The 20,148-nt window shown below is 36.3% G+C and overlaps 1 protein-coding gene across 2 annotated transcripts in view; it reads left to right on the plus strand.

The window, feature by feature from the left end:
* wwp2 (WW domain containing E3 ubiquitin protein ligase 2) overlaps window positions 1–20,148 on the plus strand; it is a 60,768-nt gene that overhangs the window by 28,558 nt on the left and 12,062 nt on the right. Inside the window, exons 11-17 of one of the 2 annotated variants that reach the window (XM_016244130.1) lie at window positions 7,434–7,488; window positions 11,345–11,426; window positions 13,277–13,405; window positions 15,024–15,102; window positions 15,207–15,278; window positions 16,320–16,408; window positions 18,078–18,237. In XM_016244130.1, the coding sequence (XP_016099616.1) occupies window positions 7,434–7,488; window positions 11,345–11,426; window positions 13,277–13,405; window positions 15,024–15,102; window positions 15,207–15,278; window positions 16,320–16,408; window positions 18,078–18,237 (666 nt within the window). The remainder of the gene's footprint in view (window positions 1–7,433; window positions 7,489–11,344; window positions 11,427–13,276; window positions 13,406–15,023; window positions 15,103–15,206; window positions 15,279–16,319; window positions 16,409–18,077; window positions 18,238–20,148) is intronic. The other variant, XM_016244131.1, reaches the window with a different exon arrangement.

Below are 20,148 nucleotides of genomic sequence, written 5' to 3' on the forward strand. Positions count from 1 at the left end.
ACTGGATTATTACAATTAATGGCAAAATGAATGTTTGGAAATGTAAACTGATATTTCCTACTGACACACTACAGCAAAAGATAGAAGTAACTGACGTAAAACCATTTTTTACCTTGTGTTCTAATAATTTTGGCCATCACTGTATTCATCATCTCTCTCTCTCCTCTTATTACTCTGTTGCGGGATTAATCCTTTGGAAAAACATCAAAATTCAGGTTTGGCTTTTAGGTTTTTCAGCTTTAGGGTGCATTATGCAAGCTGCTCCATTTTATAAGCAAAGATAAAATTGGACCAAGATGTTTGAAGTTTGTTAACTTTAGAATACACAACAGTGTCATTTATGTACACAAACAGCACTTCTCTGTAGGTTCTGTAAAACACACTCAATAAGCCTTTGCAACAGCACAGTGGAACAGATGAAGGGACTCGCTGTGCTCTCAGAATCCATACTAACCAGCCGGGACCCACCCTTTAAGTTCATTGTTTGAATACCGCAGCTCCATGCGAAGACTCGATTCCAACTAATCTGAGGCATAGGATCATCCACCAAGTGTGTCTTGGCATGCAGACGATAATAAGCCATGTAAAACATTGTGCCTTTTTCATTTTTGCTACAACAACATCCAGAGAAGCTCAATGTAAGATGGGAAGAATCGTCACGTCGGGAAAGCCTTTTCCCAACTTTAAACTTCATCTGAAACAATGCAGTGCTTGCATGCCTTGGAAAAGTTTCAAAAGAACGTTTTGAATGAGGAAAGACTCTTCCAATCTGTGTGTACCGCAATTTCCTCATTAAAAATAGTTTAGTGTGTGTGCATCGCCATCATGGCTTCAAAATATACTGATAATTTGCAGTTTAGGCCTCCTAAATAGCTTTTAAATATGATGCTAAAATTATTAATGTTATCCTGAAAAAAACAAAAAAATAGAAATTTTAATATTGATGTTGTGATACTGTTCGTGATGTTTGTTAAATGATGATAGTGATAAAAATATTTTAAAATGCATGAAGTTGAGGATCCAAAAATTTAGATATTAAGTGCGATTATAGAATTCGTCAGCAGTTGTGATATGAAAAATATTGATCGTGTTTATCTATTAGGGCCTTATGATTTCTGCAATGCGGAAAACACAGATGGAATCACAGAATTTAGTCATAAAAATGGAATTTGCTAAATTTTGGATGGATACATCAAAAGTAGGTCAGAGCACTTAAATCAAAACACAATATGGACTAGTGTCTGTGAATATTAAGCCACAAAATACTATTTAAATAGTAATCCTGCATGTTCTGCATGTCTCTGTGTGAATGAATGGCGCAGAACTTTCGCTTACTACACACACACTCGCAGTGTTTTCAGTTTCTGCACATAAACATGATCTCTAGAACTGCTCTGAGAGTCATTTCATGAGCATTTGACCATTTCTTTTGAGTAAAACTTTCGTCATATCATATACACTCAGAAACCAGCAACCCCTCAAAATAAAAGTTCTGTTTAACTTGAAGAAACGGTAACAGAAATATCACTTAAGGTAATGATAGTACAACTACTTATAATAAAATTATTATTATTATAGAAACATAATTTTTAAAGGGATATTTACCAGAAAATGTACTGTATTGGCCCGAATATAAGACGACCCCCCTTTTTCCAGATGTACCTTTTGGAAAAAAACAAATCTTGTTTTTTCTCAGTAAAACACATTTTGTCTTCAATTATTTTCATATTGCATATTTTTCCTATTTTAATTTTTGCTTTGAAAGTATGGTAAAAACTGGTAAAATGTATCAACAATCACATTTAAAAAATATACACTTTTTGATATACCATTAAAAAAAAAAAACAGTATCCCATCTGAATTAGGACATTTAGGCTATCCATCTAATAGTAGCCTACCAAAATCTTATTAACAGTAGAAGTTAAATCTTAATGTAGTCTTCAAATCTGGGTACTGTCTTACGTTTTAAAATCACAAAGAGAGTTTAGTCCCATCAGGCTAAAGTGACAGTCACGACTCATGCAGCTGTAAGGTTTTTTTTTCCTTTTGTTTTTACTCGCGATCTTTACAACACGCATTACATTACGTATTTCATGGCACACTCATTTTATGCGTATTTGGCGCCACCTATTGTTGTGGGTGGATTATTGACATGTCAAAGTCTAGACCCTGAATATAAGACCACCGCGTTTTTTCAGATGTATTTCCAAGAAAAAAACATCGTCTTATATTCGGGTCAATATAGCATAAAGATGTTAATACACAGCACAGTATTTCTGGGGGAAAAAAGAGAAATAAATAAAATAATAATAATAAATTAGTTTTCTTTATCAATTAATTAGAGATGCTTTTGATTATTAATATTTAAAGAAACCATTAAAATGGAAAACAGAAAATTAATGGAAAACAGAATTGGGTCAAAATTAAAAATAGAAAAAAATATTTTTGTTAAACTTTAATGAATTGCTATATAATGATTTCAATGAATTAGACATGTTTTTTTTATTAATACAATTTAACAGAGTCTCGAAAAATGAAAACGGAAAGAAATGGAATCCAGTAAAAAGAAAACGGAATTTGGAAAAAAATAAATAAAACGGAAAAAAAACGGAATTTGGAAAAAAATAAATAAAACGAAATTTGGGAAATAATAAAACGGATTTCGTAGGGCAGTAACTGAGGCTTCCCTTATGTCTGTAACATTTATAGTTTACATCAATAACATAAAGGCATCTTTACACTGCAGGGTTAAGGCCTGCTCAGAAATCTCTGTAAGCATATAATGCTGCATAAAAGCCAGGCTAAATGAAGCTTGCTCATACCCTAAAATCAAAGTATCCAGTTGTATCTGCTGTGTAAATGCATTTGTGCAGCCTCTGAGTTGCAGTCTGTGTAAAGACACATAGATGCTGCTTTCTGTGCCATTCTTGCAGTGTACATTTGGCAGTAGACGATCATGTTATGAAGTTTAGATGATAGTTTGCTGCGTTTGTTTAAGAGACCTTTGGTTCAATTCTCACGTGAGGGTGAAATGTGACGGCTGATTCCCACATTACATGCCTGCTGCAGTAGTTTGAGAGCTCAGGACACTGCCATTGACACAACACAGCTCACTCTATTGGCCTTGGCTCACGTCACAGAGCACACACTGGGCTTTTTGTGTGCTAATTGCAGCTCATTAGGATCTCCTGAGAGAATCGTGTATCATTAACAGCTGCTTCCGGCCCTAAGCGAAAATAAAAAACTGTCTCACTGTTGTTCTCGTATACTTACTGAAAACTGATTTACATGTATATATATATGAAGAGTTCAGATGCAAAAGCCTCTAAGTACATCTGACGTTTTTCTTTAAAATGAGCATTTCTTTCTGGCTACTATGTATAGGTTTCTATGCAAGTACTGGTACTTCTGAATGGGTTGAGGCTGGGATTTATCACATTTGAAGTTAAAGTACTTGATAAACATATACTATGTGTGGAGAGCAATCACTCAGTATTGATATCTCATTTTTGACCAAGATGGCTTTTAGAGGCTTTTGCATTGGAACTCTTCATATATATAAGAATCATCTCACAGATTTTTCTAACAACAGTAGTAGATAGTAATAGTGTCTTTCAAGCTCCAAAAAATTAGCTTTAGTAGAGGGGAAGATGAATAATCAATTTAATTTGGGTCTGTTAAAAGCTACTGTAAGATATTGCGTATAGAGTACAAGGACTATTGTTTTGCTTTTTGGAGCTTGACTGCTGTTAATCTGTACTTTATTTTTTTAGGAAGCAATGACGGGAAAAGGTAATCTGACAATTTTACTGTCTGCAAGATTTTTAATATTTTTAATGGAGTCTCTTATGCTCATCAAGGCTGTATTTATTTGATCAAAAATACAGAAAAAACAGCAATATTGTGAAATATTATTGCAATTTCTAATATAAGTTTCCTGTTTTAATATACCTTAAAATATAATTTATTTCTGTTATGCAAAGCTGTATTTTCAGCATCATTACTCCAGTCTTCAGTGTCATATGATCCTTCAGAAATCATTCTAATATGCTGATTTATTATCAATGTTGAAACTGTTGTGTGGATTAATTTTAATTTTTTTTGGAACCTGTGATACATTTTTTTTTCTCTCTTTTTTTTTATGAATAAAAAGTTAAAAAGAACAGCATTTATACAAAATAGAAATCTTTTCTAACAATATAAGTCTTTACTATTACGTTTTATCAGTTTAAAACGTCCTTGCTGAATAAAAGTATTAATTTCTTTAAAGACAAAAAGAAAGAAAACATTTACTGACTCCAAACGTTTGAATAGTAGTGTATATATTGACACAAAATGTCTTTTTTGAATAAACACTGTTCTTTTTAACTTTTTATTTATCAAAGAATCCTGAAAAAAGTATCACAGCTCCCAAAAAATATATGAAGCAGCACTTCATATTTTGTTATATTCAGTTATATTTTTATAACTGTTTCCAGCACTGATAATAAATCAGCATATCAGAGTGATTTCTGAAGGATCATGTGACGCTGAAGACTGGAGTAATGATGCTGAAAATACAGCTTTGATCACAGAAATAAATTACATTTCAAAGTATATTAAAATAGGAAACTGTTGTTTTATAATATAATAATAATATTTCACAAAATGACAGTTTTTTCTGTATTTTTAATCAAATAGATACAGTCTTGATGAGCATAAGGAACTTCTTTAAAAAACATTAAAAATTAAAAAGACAATAGTGTAATTATTCAGCTCAGTTTACTTTACTGATAATTCAGTTTAGTCCAATAACAGTACAATCCATTGAACGCGCTGTACTTCTGTCTTCATTCCTGTCAAACATTAAATATGGTGCGTCCTGACTCATGGCAGAATTAATTTTGGCATGAACTGTTCCTTTAAGAGCAAGGAAAGTTTTTATTCTGTGGCCAGTTATATGGACAATCGAGTCTTCTATGTCTTCGTAAGCGATTCCGTTTTCTTTTGTCTCTCTCTGTGTTTTTAATGTATTCTCTCTTAAGCCTTTATTTTTCTCTTCTTCTCTCTCGGTTTCTTTGAGGCTTGGTCTGGGTCTAATGGCTGTGCGGAAGGAGTGAAGATGATGTCATGGTTTTCTTTAATTTTTTTCCTACCTTTTTTAGTCATAGAAACAGCTGAGGGTGGGGCATACTGACACACTCAGTAGTTTTTAACATCCCCCTCATTTTTGACCTTCTTTAGCCCAACTAAGGCATACAACTGGTAATGCTTCATAAATGCAGATGTGAGATATCAGATACGCCTCATCCACAAGCACCACTGATATAATGGCTTGCTGGAAAATGGATAAAACTATGGTAAAGTGGCCATTGTGAGATGCCAGTTTTAAGTTTGCTTAGTCAGAGCTCTTGGCTGCAACCGCAGGAATGCCTCTTGAGCTTAAGACGAAGGCAGTGACATGGTAAAGGCCCACTGGAAAATGGCAAACACTCATGGTCTTCAGTGGTCATTGCGTTTTTAGTACTTTTTTTTTTCTTGAGAGAATCTTTATTTTTTTTCCTACAACATAAACGCTTCCTTTAAAAGTGAAGTGATTAGATGTTAAAATTCTTCCTCTTACGCAAGCTTAATATGCAGAGACAACTATAATAAAGCCTTTATGGGTTAGTTACCTTAAACAGTATAAATACTGTGGCTCTGTGACTCTACATTGACCAGTGGTGTGAGTTTGGGGCAGGATTACCTGCTTGATGGGGCAGATGAGGAAAGCCAGGCATTATTTGAGCTTTTCCATTTAATGACGCTTGTGCTGCAGAAATTGCTTCACAATCCACCTTTAAATAGCAAGCAAAGTGGATGAGAGAAAATGGAATTACATTATATAAATTGATAAAAATATATGCAGATGATTAAGACTTGATTAAGGCAAGTATAAAAACAAATGTGCCTTGTTTTAAAACAGACTGTTCCGTACAGAAACGCCAATCTTAAATGTTTCACTGGGAAAATGTTTCATAATATAGTTTATATAAAATCGATAATTGAAAAGTGTATTTGTGACCCTGGACCAAAACCAGTCATAAGGGTAAATTTTTTGAAATTGAGATTTATACATCATATTAATTCAGATTTATACTGAATTAATAAGCTTTCCATTGAAGTATGGTTTGTTAGGATAGGACAATATGTGGCTGAGAGACAGCTATTTGAAAATCTGGAATCTGAGGGTGCAAAAAAATTAGAAAATCATCTTTAAAGTTGTCCAAATGAAGCTTTTAGCAATGCATATTACTAATCAGAAATTAAGTTTTAATATATTTACAGTAGGGCATTTGCAAAATATCTTCATGGAACATGATCTTTACTTACTATCCTAATGATTTTTGGCATAAAAGAAAAATGTATAATTCTGACCCATACAATGTATTTTTGGCTCTTGCTACAAATATACCCCTGCTACTTATGACTGCTTTGTGAAAATATGTGAAAATCTGTGCATTGAATCCTCTCTCAAAAAAGCGCATGGTTTCATGATGTCTGGCTCAAGGTTTAATGTCAATCCTGTTACCTTTCTGAAGGTGTAGTTATATTCCAGCATGGATTAAAGTAGTGCTGCTCATTTTGCTTTGTAATGTTATCTTTAAGAAAAAGATTTGTTTTTAGGAGTATAAATGCACAAACATGCCCACAGAGTTTGCGTTTGACTGTTTTTCATATATAATTATGCCCATCTAAAGCACACGCACTGGGTGGATTTGGGTGTACAAATAAATTAAACTTCCGTGCACCAAACACACACAGACACACACACGCGTGTGTGCACACAGACACTCACACTCACACACACTCTCACACTCTCACACTCACACACACTCTCTCACACACACACACACACACACGCACACACACGCACGCACACACACACACACACACACACACACTCTGACACACAGAGTAAACACAGCCATGGTGGGGAATAAAGGTGCTTTTGTCCGGTGGGGGGCTGGGCCATCTGGAGCGCTCATGAATGTCCGCTTCAGTCCGCTCAGACATCGCGCCTCCCTGTGTACTTTCACAGCTCTGCTAGAAGAGGACGGAGGCGTGGGTGGGGTCGGGATTGGGCGGATGGAGACAGGGTGGGGCTTTCTCGCAGCCAGTGAGATCACTGGAACACTGTGTGTGTGTGTGTGTGTGTGTGTGTGTTCTGCCCATAGCAGGCATGTAGTATTTGGACAGCACTGGCTAGGCTCTCCAACACCTTCGTTCTGAGAGCGCGAGGCAAACTCTGTGAGCTGCTGGCTTCAGAAACAGGGTTTATTGCAGTGCGGCTGGAGTTTGTATGGTCCTGCTGCTTTTTGGGTTGGTAGTTTATTTGAGCAGGTTCTGCTGAAAAGCTTGAGAAGCTCAAGTCCTAACTGCAGTCTGTGTGTGTCTCTGTTTGTCTGTCACAGTCGTCCGGAGGTACGGTGGAGAATGACCCGCTCGGGGCTCTTCCTCCAGGCTGGGGTAAGTCCTCCTTCACGTTTATCTTCAGGTCAGGTGTCTTTACTGAGCTCACCGTGAGCTTTAGGAGTAGAGAGCGGCCTGTAAACGGGGAGGCCGAAGTTGGCTGAAACATTCATGCTTTTCTACTTTAATATTTATAACGTTAGTACTGCGTCATCTACTGATGTATAGTAAATTTTAGTGGGTCTCTAAAATAAATGTAGCACCCGGCCGAAACCGCATGGTCAATAGGAGTTGAATATAGGCCAAAACAGAGATGAGAATAAATATCCAACCATTTATTTTGCTCACAAAGCAGCTATGCACTTCGGTCAAAGACATTAAGATGTCCGCATCAAAATACATTTACAAAATTGATTTTATGTCCATAGAAAGCACATTAAATGTAAGTAAAGTGTCTACTTTTAAGGTTTCAAATATGTTTTTGGAGAAAAAAATGTCAAAATTTGGTTGAAATAATGTCACATTGTCATTCAGTGTAACACAATATTTACATAAAAATTCAAACAACATGCTTATTCTGATGTGTATATATTAAAATATATAAAAGAATAAGGGAGCATATTAAATTTGATTTGCGTTTTAAATGAGTAAAAAATTCTTACTGACAAATGGGCAAAACCTAGGATACTGGCAAATTAAAACATTTTTAAATTACAACTAATTAGTTGTAATTAGTTAGTAAATCAAGGAAAAATGTATGATATTTATTTTTTGCTCAGAAAAACAAAAACAAAATTGCAATTAAATTAAACAGAAAATGTTTGACTTTTTTGGGGGGAAAACAACAACAATTTAAAGTAGTATTACACTTATTATTTTTATGCTTAAACCCTTTTTCATCTTTGACCCACATACGTGTGGTATTTAGGGTTAACATACACTCAGCAGCAAAATAAATAAAACAGGGGTGATCAGGACCCCAAAGTGAAGCAGAATCTGCCTGATCATTATCCTGATTATTAAAAAAATACATAAATAGCCATGACATATAGTTTGGAGCTGAAATCATTGCTTGGGGCTCTGGAGTGATACGAAAGGTGTTAGAAATTGGTTGGTCAAAAGCACAGAAACTTTTGTTTCAGTATAGGCAGGCATGTAATAATTATTAAAAGTGTGTTTTTACTGTCAACTATTTAAAACCACACCTTAATATTTTTCATTGGATGCTTAAAAATAAACTGTGTTTCCATAAAAAACAAAACTAATATTGGTTAAAGAGAATTTGTGTTTCAATTTTAAAAACGGTGAAGGTTTTCTTTTGTGAGTTCAGCGATGTAACATTGCTGAGGAATCTCTGCGATGAGAGGGTTAAAAAGGAGGGGGGAAATCTGAAAAAGAGAGTGTTGTGTGAGCAGTAATGTGAGGGCTACTGTGTGCTCCACTAACGACTCTTAATGAAAACAAGATGTTAGTCGTGGAGTCAATGAGGGGGTTCTTGCGTCTGTCCCTGTGAAAAAGCAATTGGCCAGCAGATTTTCTCTTTTCTTTTTCAATCTTTAAATCGTTAAGGTTTCTTTCTGTCTGTTAAACCCAGTTGAAAATCTGAAAAGTGAAGTTGGAGAAGGTATGCCTGGTGAGATACCCCACTGACTCGTCAGTTTTCAGTCAGATTTGACACTCTTGTAGCCATCGGCCTGTAGAGAGAGTAAAAGGATCATTTTAAATTTGATGTTTTTCAATATGTAAAAGAGTATTCGCCCAATCCGTCCAAATGGGGAAGAAAAAGGTGAATAACAAGTTAAACTTAGAAAAGAGCACTACAGTAAATTTATTAAAAAGAAAACATATAACGTAAGAATGATAGTCAAACCAAAAATGATTCAGACACCAGATATATTTTTTTTACTAGTGGGTGCAGGACACTATAGTTCATTTATGTAAGTGATGATAGCAAAATAAAGTAAACTGTGACAAATTATACCCAAAAATTCTTCATACAGTAGACTACCAGTAAAATTTGGGAGCAAAAATTATTCAGACGCTTTGAGCTGAGCATGTTTTGCTTCAGTGTTTTCTCTTTAATTGCTAATGCGACCTTTTTATACCACAGACTGAACAGAATGAAGCATTGCTTGGTAATTGGTTGAGCTAAATTGGTTTTATCTAATTGTGTTCTTAAATTTAACAGCTGACAGCTATTCAACAGAATTCATGACACACCTTTCTATCAAAGTTATCTGACATTATCAAGATGAATTTGTTCTTGACACAGTTCAACTCTGAGTTCTTGTCATATTTCATTACCATTTTCTAAACTACAACGAATAAACTATGATAATGTGAGAAATAATATCTGAATAAATGTCTGAATACATTTTGGTTTGGCTGTATGTGTTGTAATGAGTAAATAATGACAGCGATTGATTTTTTGGTTTAATATGAATGCTGAAAATTTATCTTCTCTAAACTGTAGCACCCAATAACACCATTACTGTACATTTATCAGGAAGCAACAGTGTTTGCAAGTAAAGTTTTATCTAATGCATATTTATTGCATAACCACTGTGTGCAAAAAAGCATTTTAATCTTTGTTTTGGGCTTTGACTAAAACAACAAACAAGTTTTCATTAGTTAAAATGAGCTAACTACATTTGTTAAAACAAAATAACAACGAACAATATTTCTACAGCATTTATTAATTTTAGTAAATGTTAATTTTCCATGTTTAAAGTCAGAAGTTGTATCTGTTAACAGTAGTTAATGCACTCTGAACTAACATGAACAATGAACAACTGTATTTTTATTAACTTGCATTAATAAATGCTGTCAAAATTGTAAGCGTTACCCTGTTTAGCTTAAAGGGTTAGTTCACCCAAAAATTAAAATTAGGCTGCGTTTTACTCACCTCCGAGGCATCCTAGGTGTATATGACTTTCTTCTTTCAGACGAATCCAGTCGGAGTTATATTAAAAATAGTCTTTGATCTTTCAAGCTCTATCATTGCAGTCAGCGGGTGTTGCAGTGCTTCAGTCCAAAAGAAGTTAAATAAAAAGCACCCATCCATTAAAAAAAAGTGTCTCAAACTGCTCCGGGGGGTGAACAAAGGCCTCCTGTAGCGAATCGATGCGTTTTTGTAAGAAAAATATCTATGTTCAAAATGTAATAATCAATTTAATCTAGCTTGCGCTCACTGTTGTAAACGGAAGCAGCTCCGGGAGGATGACGTATGAGGTCAGCTTTGCGCATGCGCTGCTCAGAAGTGAGCAGCAAATCAGCATATTTTCAGCATATAATCAGCATATGTTTTGTTTTGAAAACAAAACACCAGTCACTTATTAGAAGTACAAAACGAGGATTTGTAAAGAAGAATGTCGGAGGATTTCGATATAAGCCAAGAGGAGACTGGTTTTCCTTTGCTAAAGTAAGGAAACTTTGCTTCCTTTGCTCATGTAAACAAACGTTGGTTTTCACGAGACTTACCGGCACATGCGCAATGCTGACCTCATATGTCATCAGCCCGAAGCTGCTTCCGTGTACAACTGTTGGTGCAAGCTACATTAAAGTGATTATCACAATTTAAATTTGGATATTTTTCTTACAAAAATGCATCAATTCACTACAGAAGGCCTTTGTTCACCCCCCGGAGCTGTGAGAGACACTTTTTTTTAATGGGTGGGCGCTTTTTATTTAACTACTTTTGGACTGAAGCACTGCAACACCCGCTGACTGCAATGATAGAGCTTGAAAGATCAAAGACAATTTTTAATATAACTCCAACTGGATTCGTCTGAAAGAAGAAAGTCATATACACCTAGGATGACTCGGGAGTGAGTAAAACGCAACCTAATTTTCATTTTTGGGTGAACTAACCCTTTAAAATACAATGTTACTAAATTTAATTTCTTTCCCTCAGAGAAACGTCAGGACAACGGAAGAGTGTACTATGTCAATCACAACACGCGAACGACGCAGTGGGAGGACCCTCGAACCCAAGGGTAATCATGTCCTCCAGTCACATGACCCATGCGGTCCACAGCAAATCATCTGCAGATTGTGTGTCTTCTTTAAGCGTCAATTTACCAGTGTTGGGGAAGCTACTTTGAAAGTGCGAAGCTATGAGCTGCTCATACTTGCGCTCCAGTTGAGCTACACTTTTGAAAATATAGTTGGCACCAATATAAGTTACTAATGAAAAGGTAACTGACCACTTTAAAGCTACATGCATTATGTGACTCAAGTCAAACAGCGCTTTTCGTCTGACGTTTCTCAGATGTTGAATTTTATTTTCAACTGGCGCTGAATAATGTCATGCCATGTAATGTGCCAAAAACAGCTGCAGTGCAACTTGACAGAAAAGCGGGCGAGAGTTGACTAAAATTGGCAGCTTTAATCTGATTGGCTGATGGGCCTGCTATCCCAGGATGTGTGTTCACCGCCCGCTTGGAAACCAAGTCCTGTTTGCTGTCGAAATATGCGCTTCTGAGGAAGTCAGAATATAGTCACTGGATATCCACAAGCATATGTCGCTTGTTCCCTTGTTATCGCGTAAGAAATATTATGTCAGTCAGAGGGCCACTTCCTGTCTAAGAGGGAGTTTTTTTGCCATGCAGTGTGTATTTGTGACGGTGAGGAAATCTTCCCACCGGATAATCACCATGTGACAACAGCAGTAATACCGGTATCACCAGGGGAGGGAGGGGGCAGTTCGTTTGATTTTTCCCTCGCTTTTCTTCGCTTTTAAATAGCTTGTAAACGCCCGTGCGCATTTTACTCTCACTTTCGAATTAGCGGCAATTCTGCATCAATTGATAGAATAGACAACAACTCGCTTATATTAAACATAGAATGTTGAATTTATCTAACCAAACGAATAAAAATACACCATGCTATAGGCCAAATATAAAATAACTAGTGCTGTCAAACGATTAATCGAGATTAATCGCATCCAAAATAAAAGTTTTTGTTTGTATAGTATATGCGTGTGTTCTGTGTATATATAAATACACACACATACAGTATATATATTGAAAATATTTACATGTATTTATATGTCTATATTTATATTGATATAATTTATATTATAAATAAATATATTTAATATATAAAAATAACCTATTTTTCTTGCATGTGTGTGTATTTATATATACATAATAAATATACACATGCATTTATTTTGTATGCGATTAATCGTTTGACAGCACTAAAAACAACATATAACCTACACAAAGTTTAAATATGAAAAAAACCAGAAAATCAGCAAACACAGTAGAATTTAAATAAGATACGAATGTTAAAAAAAAAAAAAAATCTTTCAAAATCACCTTAGATAAACGGCAAAAGCCAACAGGTTTTACAAAATCCAGAATAATTTCAAAATAAGCGCTTTTGCATTTCGTTTCGAAACTAAATCTTCCACCATCGCCTTGTCTTTTTTATCTCACTCTCCTCACGAGATAAATGAAACTTGACTCCTGCTGCTGATCTGTTACACGCGTTCAGTTTTTAATTGTATTGTCTGTTCTCTAACTGAACAAAATTATTTTTAATGATTTATTACTATAAAAAATCTAAACGGCGTTGGGGGGCGGTGCCAAGCCTAATGTCTAGCTCTGTCTGTAAAACTGCTGGGAAAGCTGCGTTATTTTTAAGGTAGCTGCCTGCTCAACCAAAACGAATAGCACACACTCATCCCCTGAAGCTGCAAAACATTCTTTGTTTGCTCATTTTTATTTTTACATTGTTTGTTTGTTCATAGCGTCTTAGACTTTCCTGAGGCACGGTCATGTTATGTAGTGTTAAGCGTCCAGCAGGGTGCGCTGCTCTCACTGCCCTCCTCCGTTTGCAGGATGATCCAGGAGCCGCCCCTGCCGCCCGGCTGGGAGATGAAGTACACGGCAGAGGGGGTGCGATACTTTGTGGACCACAATTCTCGCACCACCACCTTTAAAGACCCCCGGCCAGGCTTTGAGTCAGGGTAAAGATCGCACACGCTGTAGCTCAGACTGCATGCTCTGATTGTATGTGAAGGCCGGAGACTGTAGATCAAGCAGCTGATGGTAACAGGTTCACAGCAGCTCTCCAGTCTGTGGACGGTTCAAACCCACACACATGGGTTTCCCAGTACCTAGACAGCTGATGGTCGATGCAGTGTAGGTGTATGATTCATGATAAAGATTCAGTTTCATATATATATATATACATACTCTACCGGTCATTATTCCCAGTTTGGATTAATTACGATGTTTTTTTTATCTTATGCACACCATGGCTGCATTTGTTTGATCAAATATACAGTAAATACAGTAAAATTGTGAAATATTTTTAGAATTTAAAATAACCATATTCTATTTTAAAATATTTTACATTGTAATTTATTCCTGTGATGCAAAGCTGATTTTGTTTTATTTTCAGTGTCACATGACCCTTCAGAAATCATTCTAATATGCTGATTTGCTGCTCGAGAACTTTTTGGGGTTATAAAAAAAAGGAAATAAATGAATACTTTTATTCAGCGATGATGCATTTAATTGATTAAAAGTGATAGTAAAGACATTTATAATGTTACAAATGATTTCTATTTCAAATAAGTGCTGTTCTTCTGAACTTTGTCAGGGTTTCCACAAAAACATTAAGCAGCAAAACAAAAACAAAAAAAAACTGATAATACATTTACAATAATAATGAGCAAATCAGCATATTAGAAAGATTTCTGAAGGATCATGTGACACGGACAACTCATCTTTGCCATTACAGCAATAAATTATATTTTAAAATAGAAAACATTTCATTTTGAATAGTAATAATGTTTCACAATATTACTGTATTCTTGATCAAATAAATGCAGCATTGGTGAGCAGAAGAGACTTCGTTAAAAACATCAAATAATCCTAAATATTCCAAACTTTTGACTGGTCATGTATAATTTGTTTATATGTTATATCCTCTCAGAATATTAGAGTTATTTTTTCTTTACTTGTTTCTCTCCATTGTTTCTCTCATACATCTTTTTGTTGTCGTAGATGTCTCGTTCCTCAGAGTTTCCCTCTTTCTAAAGTGAACTGTCTTGTGCTTGTTAACACCAGCTCAACACCAGATTGAAAAAAACACTAGCTTCTCTAATCTTTGTGTATTCTATCTATTTGTTTTCTTTTTATTTATTATACAATTAACAAAAGCAAAAAAGGCCTCTAACACTAGCTTGTTCTATTCTTTTTCTATTCTCTCTGTTTTTATTTATTATGTAATAAAAAAAACCTTGCCACGTGGGCTGTGTTAAGCTAACTGAGACTTGTTATAGCACTTGCATATCATTGCTCTTTTGTTGATTTTGATTGCTTTCATTGTCCTCATTTGTAAGTCGCTTTGGATAAAAGCGTCTGCTAAATGACTAAATGTAAATGTAAGACGACCTGTAAATTACAAAGCTTTCTCTGATCTGAATCCTCACTGATGTGTCACTGTGACCTGTTTGTGGAAGCGGTGACTTTATTCTGCCGCTTGTAAACTTGGCTCATGTTGATCACGTCTGAGGCGCCACACTCCTGGAATAAATGGCATCTGAATGCTCTCACGGTGCTTTGTTTGCTGTTTAGCTCAAGACAGGGAGGCTCTCCGGGTGCGTACGACCGCAGCTTCAGGTGGAAATATCACCAGTTCCGCTTCTTGTGTCATGTGAGTTGTTCAGGTCGCTCTAGGTCTTGATCTAGTGCAACATTTTTGTCATTTAGCATCAGCAAGTTAATGTATGGCCTGCTGTTTCTTCTCTCTCTACGCAGTCCAACGCACTACCCAGTCACGTGAAGATCTCCGTATCCCGACAGACTCTCTTTGAGGACTCATTTCAGCAGGTGGGTATAATGACAAACCAAATTGGTCCCCAAATTATGGAGGTCTTCATTTAAGGCCAGGATGATAACTATAAGTTTTCATAATCATTCTAATTCTATGAGAACAGGGAAGTCCACACCACGACTATAACAGTAATGCCACAGAGGAACAATATCATTAGAATCACTTTCAAAGCTTTTATATGCAGCTGATGAGTGATAAAACATCCACACGACGTTAAAGAGCTTGAGCGATTGAAGCAGCAGATGACAAAACTGCACTGCGCGCTTAGAAAAAAAAGATCGTTGTCCGCTGGTGTGGATGCTAGTATAGTTGTAGTTAAAGTGATCTGAAAATCCGTTTTTTTTTTCTTCTTTTCAAATTAGTTTTTTCCATTTTCGTTTTTCTGGATTCTGTTTTGCTCCGTTAATTTTTTTTCTAGACTCTGTTTTAATGGTTAAATTAAATTGTATTAATCAAAAAAACATTTAATTAATTGAAATCATGAAATTTACACAATTTAACATCAATTTATTAAAAGAAAAAAAATTACATTCAGAGTTATACAGTAAATCCCATTTTTATGACTGAATTTCGCAATTTTGCAAATTTTTTTTAAATTCTTGGTGTGAAGAGGCCTTAAAAGGATAGTTCACCCAAAAATGTAATTTTACGAAGCTATGCGAATACTTTTTGTGGGCAAAGAAAACCATAATAACATAACGCCATTTTGGAGAGTACCCCAGAACATAATCAATATAATTGGCGTTGTTTACGTTCAGCACACGCTGTCTATAAAGGGTCAGAGAGCTCTCGGATTTCATCAAAAATATCTTAATTTGTGTTCTGATGATGAACGAAGGTCTTACGGGTTTGGAACGACATTCCAACATGAGTAATTAATGACAACATTTTCATTTTTTGGTGAACTATCCCTTTAAGGATAATATAATTTTATTTTGACCTCCTGAGGTGGACAAGCAGCATTTCTAAAGCACGTTTTCACATTTTCTTTTTGCTGACACCCTTTATAATGAGAATGTCATGGTGTTTCCTCTCAGATCATGAACATGAAGCCGTATGACCTCCGCCGGAGGCTCTACATCATCATGAGAGGAGAGGAGGGACTGGATTACGGAGGAATAGCCAGGCAAGTTCAGTATGAGCTCCTGTGGCGTCAGTGTTTCTGATTTCGGGGTGGCTGTGGTGTAACTTTGCTCGTTGGTGTCTGGACCTCGTAGTTGTCTTCCTGTGTCTGTGTCTGTCTCCTGTGTCCTGTCAGTGGTTTTACCCTATGGTAGGTTACGTCATGCTGTTCTACCACAGGGTAGAACCACGGACCGGATGTCTGGAGGTGTCTGCGTCGACCAAACCACCCCCTCCCCCAATCATCCTTTGCCCCTAAAGCTTCTATCCAAACACCCCCGGGGTCAAAGGTCAGGGCTTGGGTTCTGTTGTACTGCTCATGATTTAATGTGTGTTTGTGCTGCCTTCATCTTCATCACTTTATGTTGCACCTGCACTGTTCTTTACATACAAAATAAGCTGAAACTTCACTTTTGGTGGCATTTTCTTGTCTGGGAATTTCTTTAATTCTTATAAAGTAGAAGTAGTACATCAAATTGTGTTTCATTTGTTTGTCATTTTTAATAAATGTTTTGATTCAAATTCGTTTTCTACAAAATGTTCCCTTGTGACCCTGGAACCCTGGTCATAATGGTCAATTTTTTAAACATTTTTAAATTGTGAATAAATAAGCTTTCCATTGAAGTATGGTTTGTTAGGATTGGACAATTTGAAAATCTGGAATCTGAAGGTGCAAAAAAATACAAATATTGAGAAAATCACCTTTAAATTGATCCAAATTAAGTTCTTAGCAATGCATATTACTAATCAAAAATTAAGTTTTGATATACTTACGGTAGGAAATGTACAAAATATCTTCATGGAACATGATCTTTACTTAATATCCTAATGATTTTTGGCATAAAAGAAAAATGGATCATTTTGACCCATACAATGTATTGTTTGGCTATTGCTACACATATGCCTGTACTACTTATGACTGCTTTAGTGCTCCAGGGTCACATTTGTGTTTTTTTATTTTTCTGTAAATTTGTTTTCATTTGATTTTGTTAGCGTCCCTCACAAGTGGCTCACAGAATGATTGTGCCTTTCTTTGCAAAACTGAAATTGGTAAAAACATAACTGTTTTTTAATTAATGAGTTGGAGTGAATAGTGAAGGAAAGGCAGCCAAAATGTGTCCAGCATACATAGATTTTAACATAACATACTGTGTATTAAAAGCTTACCAGGATGCATCTCATGAAGTTGATTGACAGAATGCACAGAGTATGTAGTATGTAGAGCTGCATGTGGGTTATTTCATCGTTTTTATGACTTTACTGCTCTTCTAAAATGTGGGAAATAATATTTAAAAAAAATAAATGAAGAGAAAGTTGTTACAATGTAAATGAAATATTTCTGAATTGGTATTTCCTTTGCTGTTGTTAACAAGTTATGTGAGTTTTCTGTTCTTTCCCATTACTCTCATAAGTAGTTGTGTCTTTTGTAAAGAAACAGGCTTCTGTCAGGCCTCAAAAAATGAAATGTTCCCTCTAGTGTAGACATCTGTTCATTACTTTCAGAAATCATTCCTAATTTATACTAATAAACTACATACTGATTTGGAAGTTTTCAACGAATTCCCCAAACTATTTTTATTTTTGCGTAATGTGCCAACACAGGAATATTTAAGTGAATGTATGGTCATCTTTAGCTGGTGTTGTAATGTTATGTTTTGTATTTCTGTCTGTAGGGAGTGGTTTTTCCTGCTGTCTCATGAGGTGTTGAACCCCATGTACTGTCTGTTTGAGTATGCCGGGAAAAACAACTACTGTCTGCAGATTAACCCTGCTTCTTCCATCAACCCCGACCACCTCACCTACTTCCGCTTCATTGGCCGCTTCATTGCCATGGTGAGACTACCTTAAGACTAGTAGCTTCCCTCTGCATTAAACTAAACTGTGCATCTGTATGTGTGTGTGAGAGAGAGTGTGTGTGTGTGAGTGTCTGTGTGTGTGTGAGAGAGAGTGTGTGCATGTGTCTGTGAGTGTCTGAGCGTGTGTGTGTGTGTGTGTGTGTGTGAGAGAGCGTGTGTGTGTGTGTGTGAGTGTACGTGTTTTTCTATTCTGGTGGGGACTTAAACCTGAATACACACAGACTCATGGGGACTCGTGTCACGGTGGGGACCTAAATTGAGGTCCCCACGGGTAAACAAGCTAATAAATCACACAGAATGAAGTTTTTTGAAAATCTAAAAATTTACAAAGTTTCCTGTAAGGGGTAGGGTTGGTGTAGGGCAATAGAATATACGGTCTGTACAGTATAAAAACCATTACGCCTATGGAGAGTCTCCACAAGGATAGCAAACCAGACGTGTGTGTGTGTGTGTGTGTGTGCGTGCGTGTGTGGTTGGGTGTGAACTGGCATGAGAATGACATTGTGTTTTGATATAGTGACTGGTCGTATATATATTAAGATCTGGACCAAACACAAGCAGTTCCTCTCACGCCCTTCAAGAGTAACGCAGAATATCATAGCGATTCTCTATGCTGTGTTACATTTTTTTCTCGTGTCTTGTGCAACAGACTGTGTGACTCAGGGTGCCTGTGTTTTTTTTGGAGATCATTCCCACAGCTCTGTGCTGTTACATTAAACCAGAGGTTCTCAACCTTTTTTCCCACTGGGCCGCACTATGGTCCAAGTGCAAGTCTCACTGGCCGCACGCATATAATTTACATATTATGTCACCAATACAAACCAACCAGATTTATAATAGTCTATTATAGCATAAATATTATATCTAATTGATTACATTCATTGAAATAAATAATTATACTCACCATTAATAAAACACCTGATGCTGTCGGGAGCTGACCAATTTTGTGAAATTCGGCTCAAAAGGAGTAACAGTACAATAAAGTTGCGATTGTAAATTGCAGTCTATAAGACGCGCACGGAGGTGCACTTGACGCGTGACATTGCAGAAAATGTGCGTTCACAAATGTAGCCAATGTTGATACAAATATGGAAAGCACTTTCGAATTTAATAATCTGAGGTTCACTCCAGAGATGTTTTGCCACTTTTCTGCAATTAAGGATGATTGCTGCATAGTATGGGTGTTTCCTTTTGCCTGACCTAGAACCCTGCATTTCAACTTTTTTACGCCCCTAGGGCCAGGCTTCGGGACAATTTTCACGTCATAGTTAAGATGCGGGCCGGGCATCGAGCTTGTTTTAGGCTTCTCCTTATTTTTATATTTTAGACATCCATCAATTAGTGATGAAAAAAAAATAAAAATTTGACACGCTGGTGGAAACAACACGAGACAGTGCTACTGCGACTCAAGAGCGGCTCGACGGTGTTTAGTGTCCAGCAGCAGCGAGCGTGCCGTCAGCGCAGCTGAACAGTTCTGCGTTCAAATGCACACAATAGCTCTTAAGCTTGCCGCAAAGCACCGGCTAAAGTAATTACCATGAATGTGTCAGGGGGAAATAATAAGGAGATATTTGAATTATTTACTAATAAACTAGCGTTTTCTGAGTCAGTGTCACAAGGATGAAGTTGCCGATCCAGACTCGCCATCTCCTCAGACGCGCCTTTAGAGAGAAGTGCATCTTTACGGATTATGATTATAATGAAAGAGTTTTTGTTTTATTTGTTTTACTTCGTTAAGTAGTAATTTAAAGCTTTCTATAGATATATTTATCATGTCTGTGAGGCATGTATTCGCTGAGTTTCAGTTAATTTTTGTAAGCGCTCCTGTTCAAGACGAGATGGCAGAAAGCGCATCGTGTTTGTTTTCTTTATTTTATAAAAGCACAAC

Source organism: Sinocyclocheilus grahami, unplaced genomic scaffold, assembly GCF_001515645.1.
Source record: "Sinocyclocheilus grahami isolate Dianchi unplaced genomic scaffold, SAMN03320097.WGS_v1.1 scaffold709.1, whole genome shotgun sequence".
NCBI lineage: Eukaryota > Metazoa > Chordata > Actinopteri > Cypriniformes > Cyprinidae > Sinocyclocheilus > Sinocyclocheilus grahami.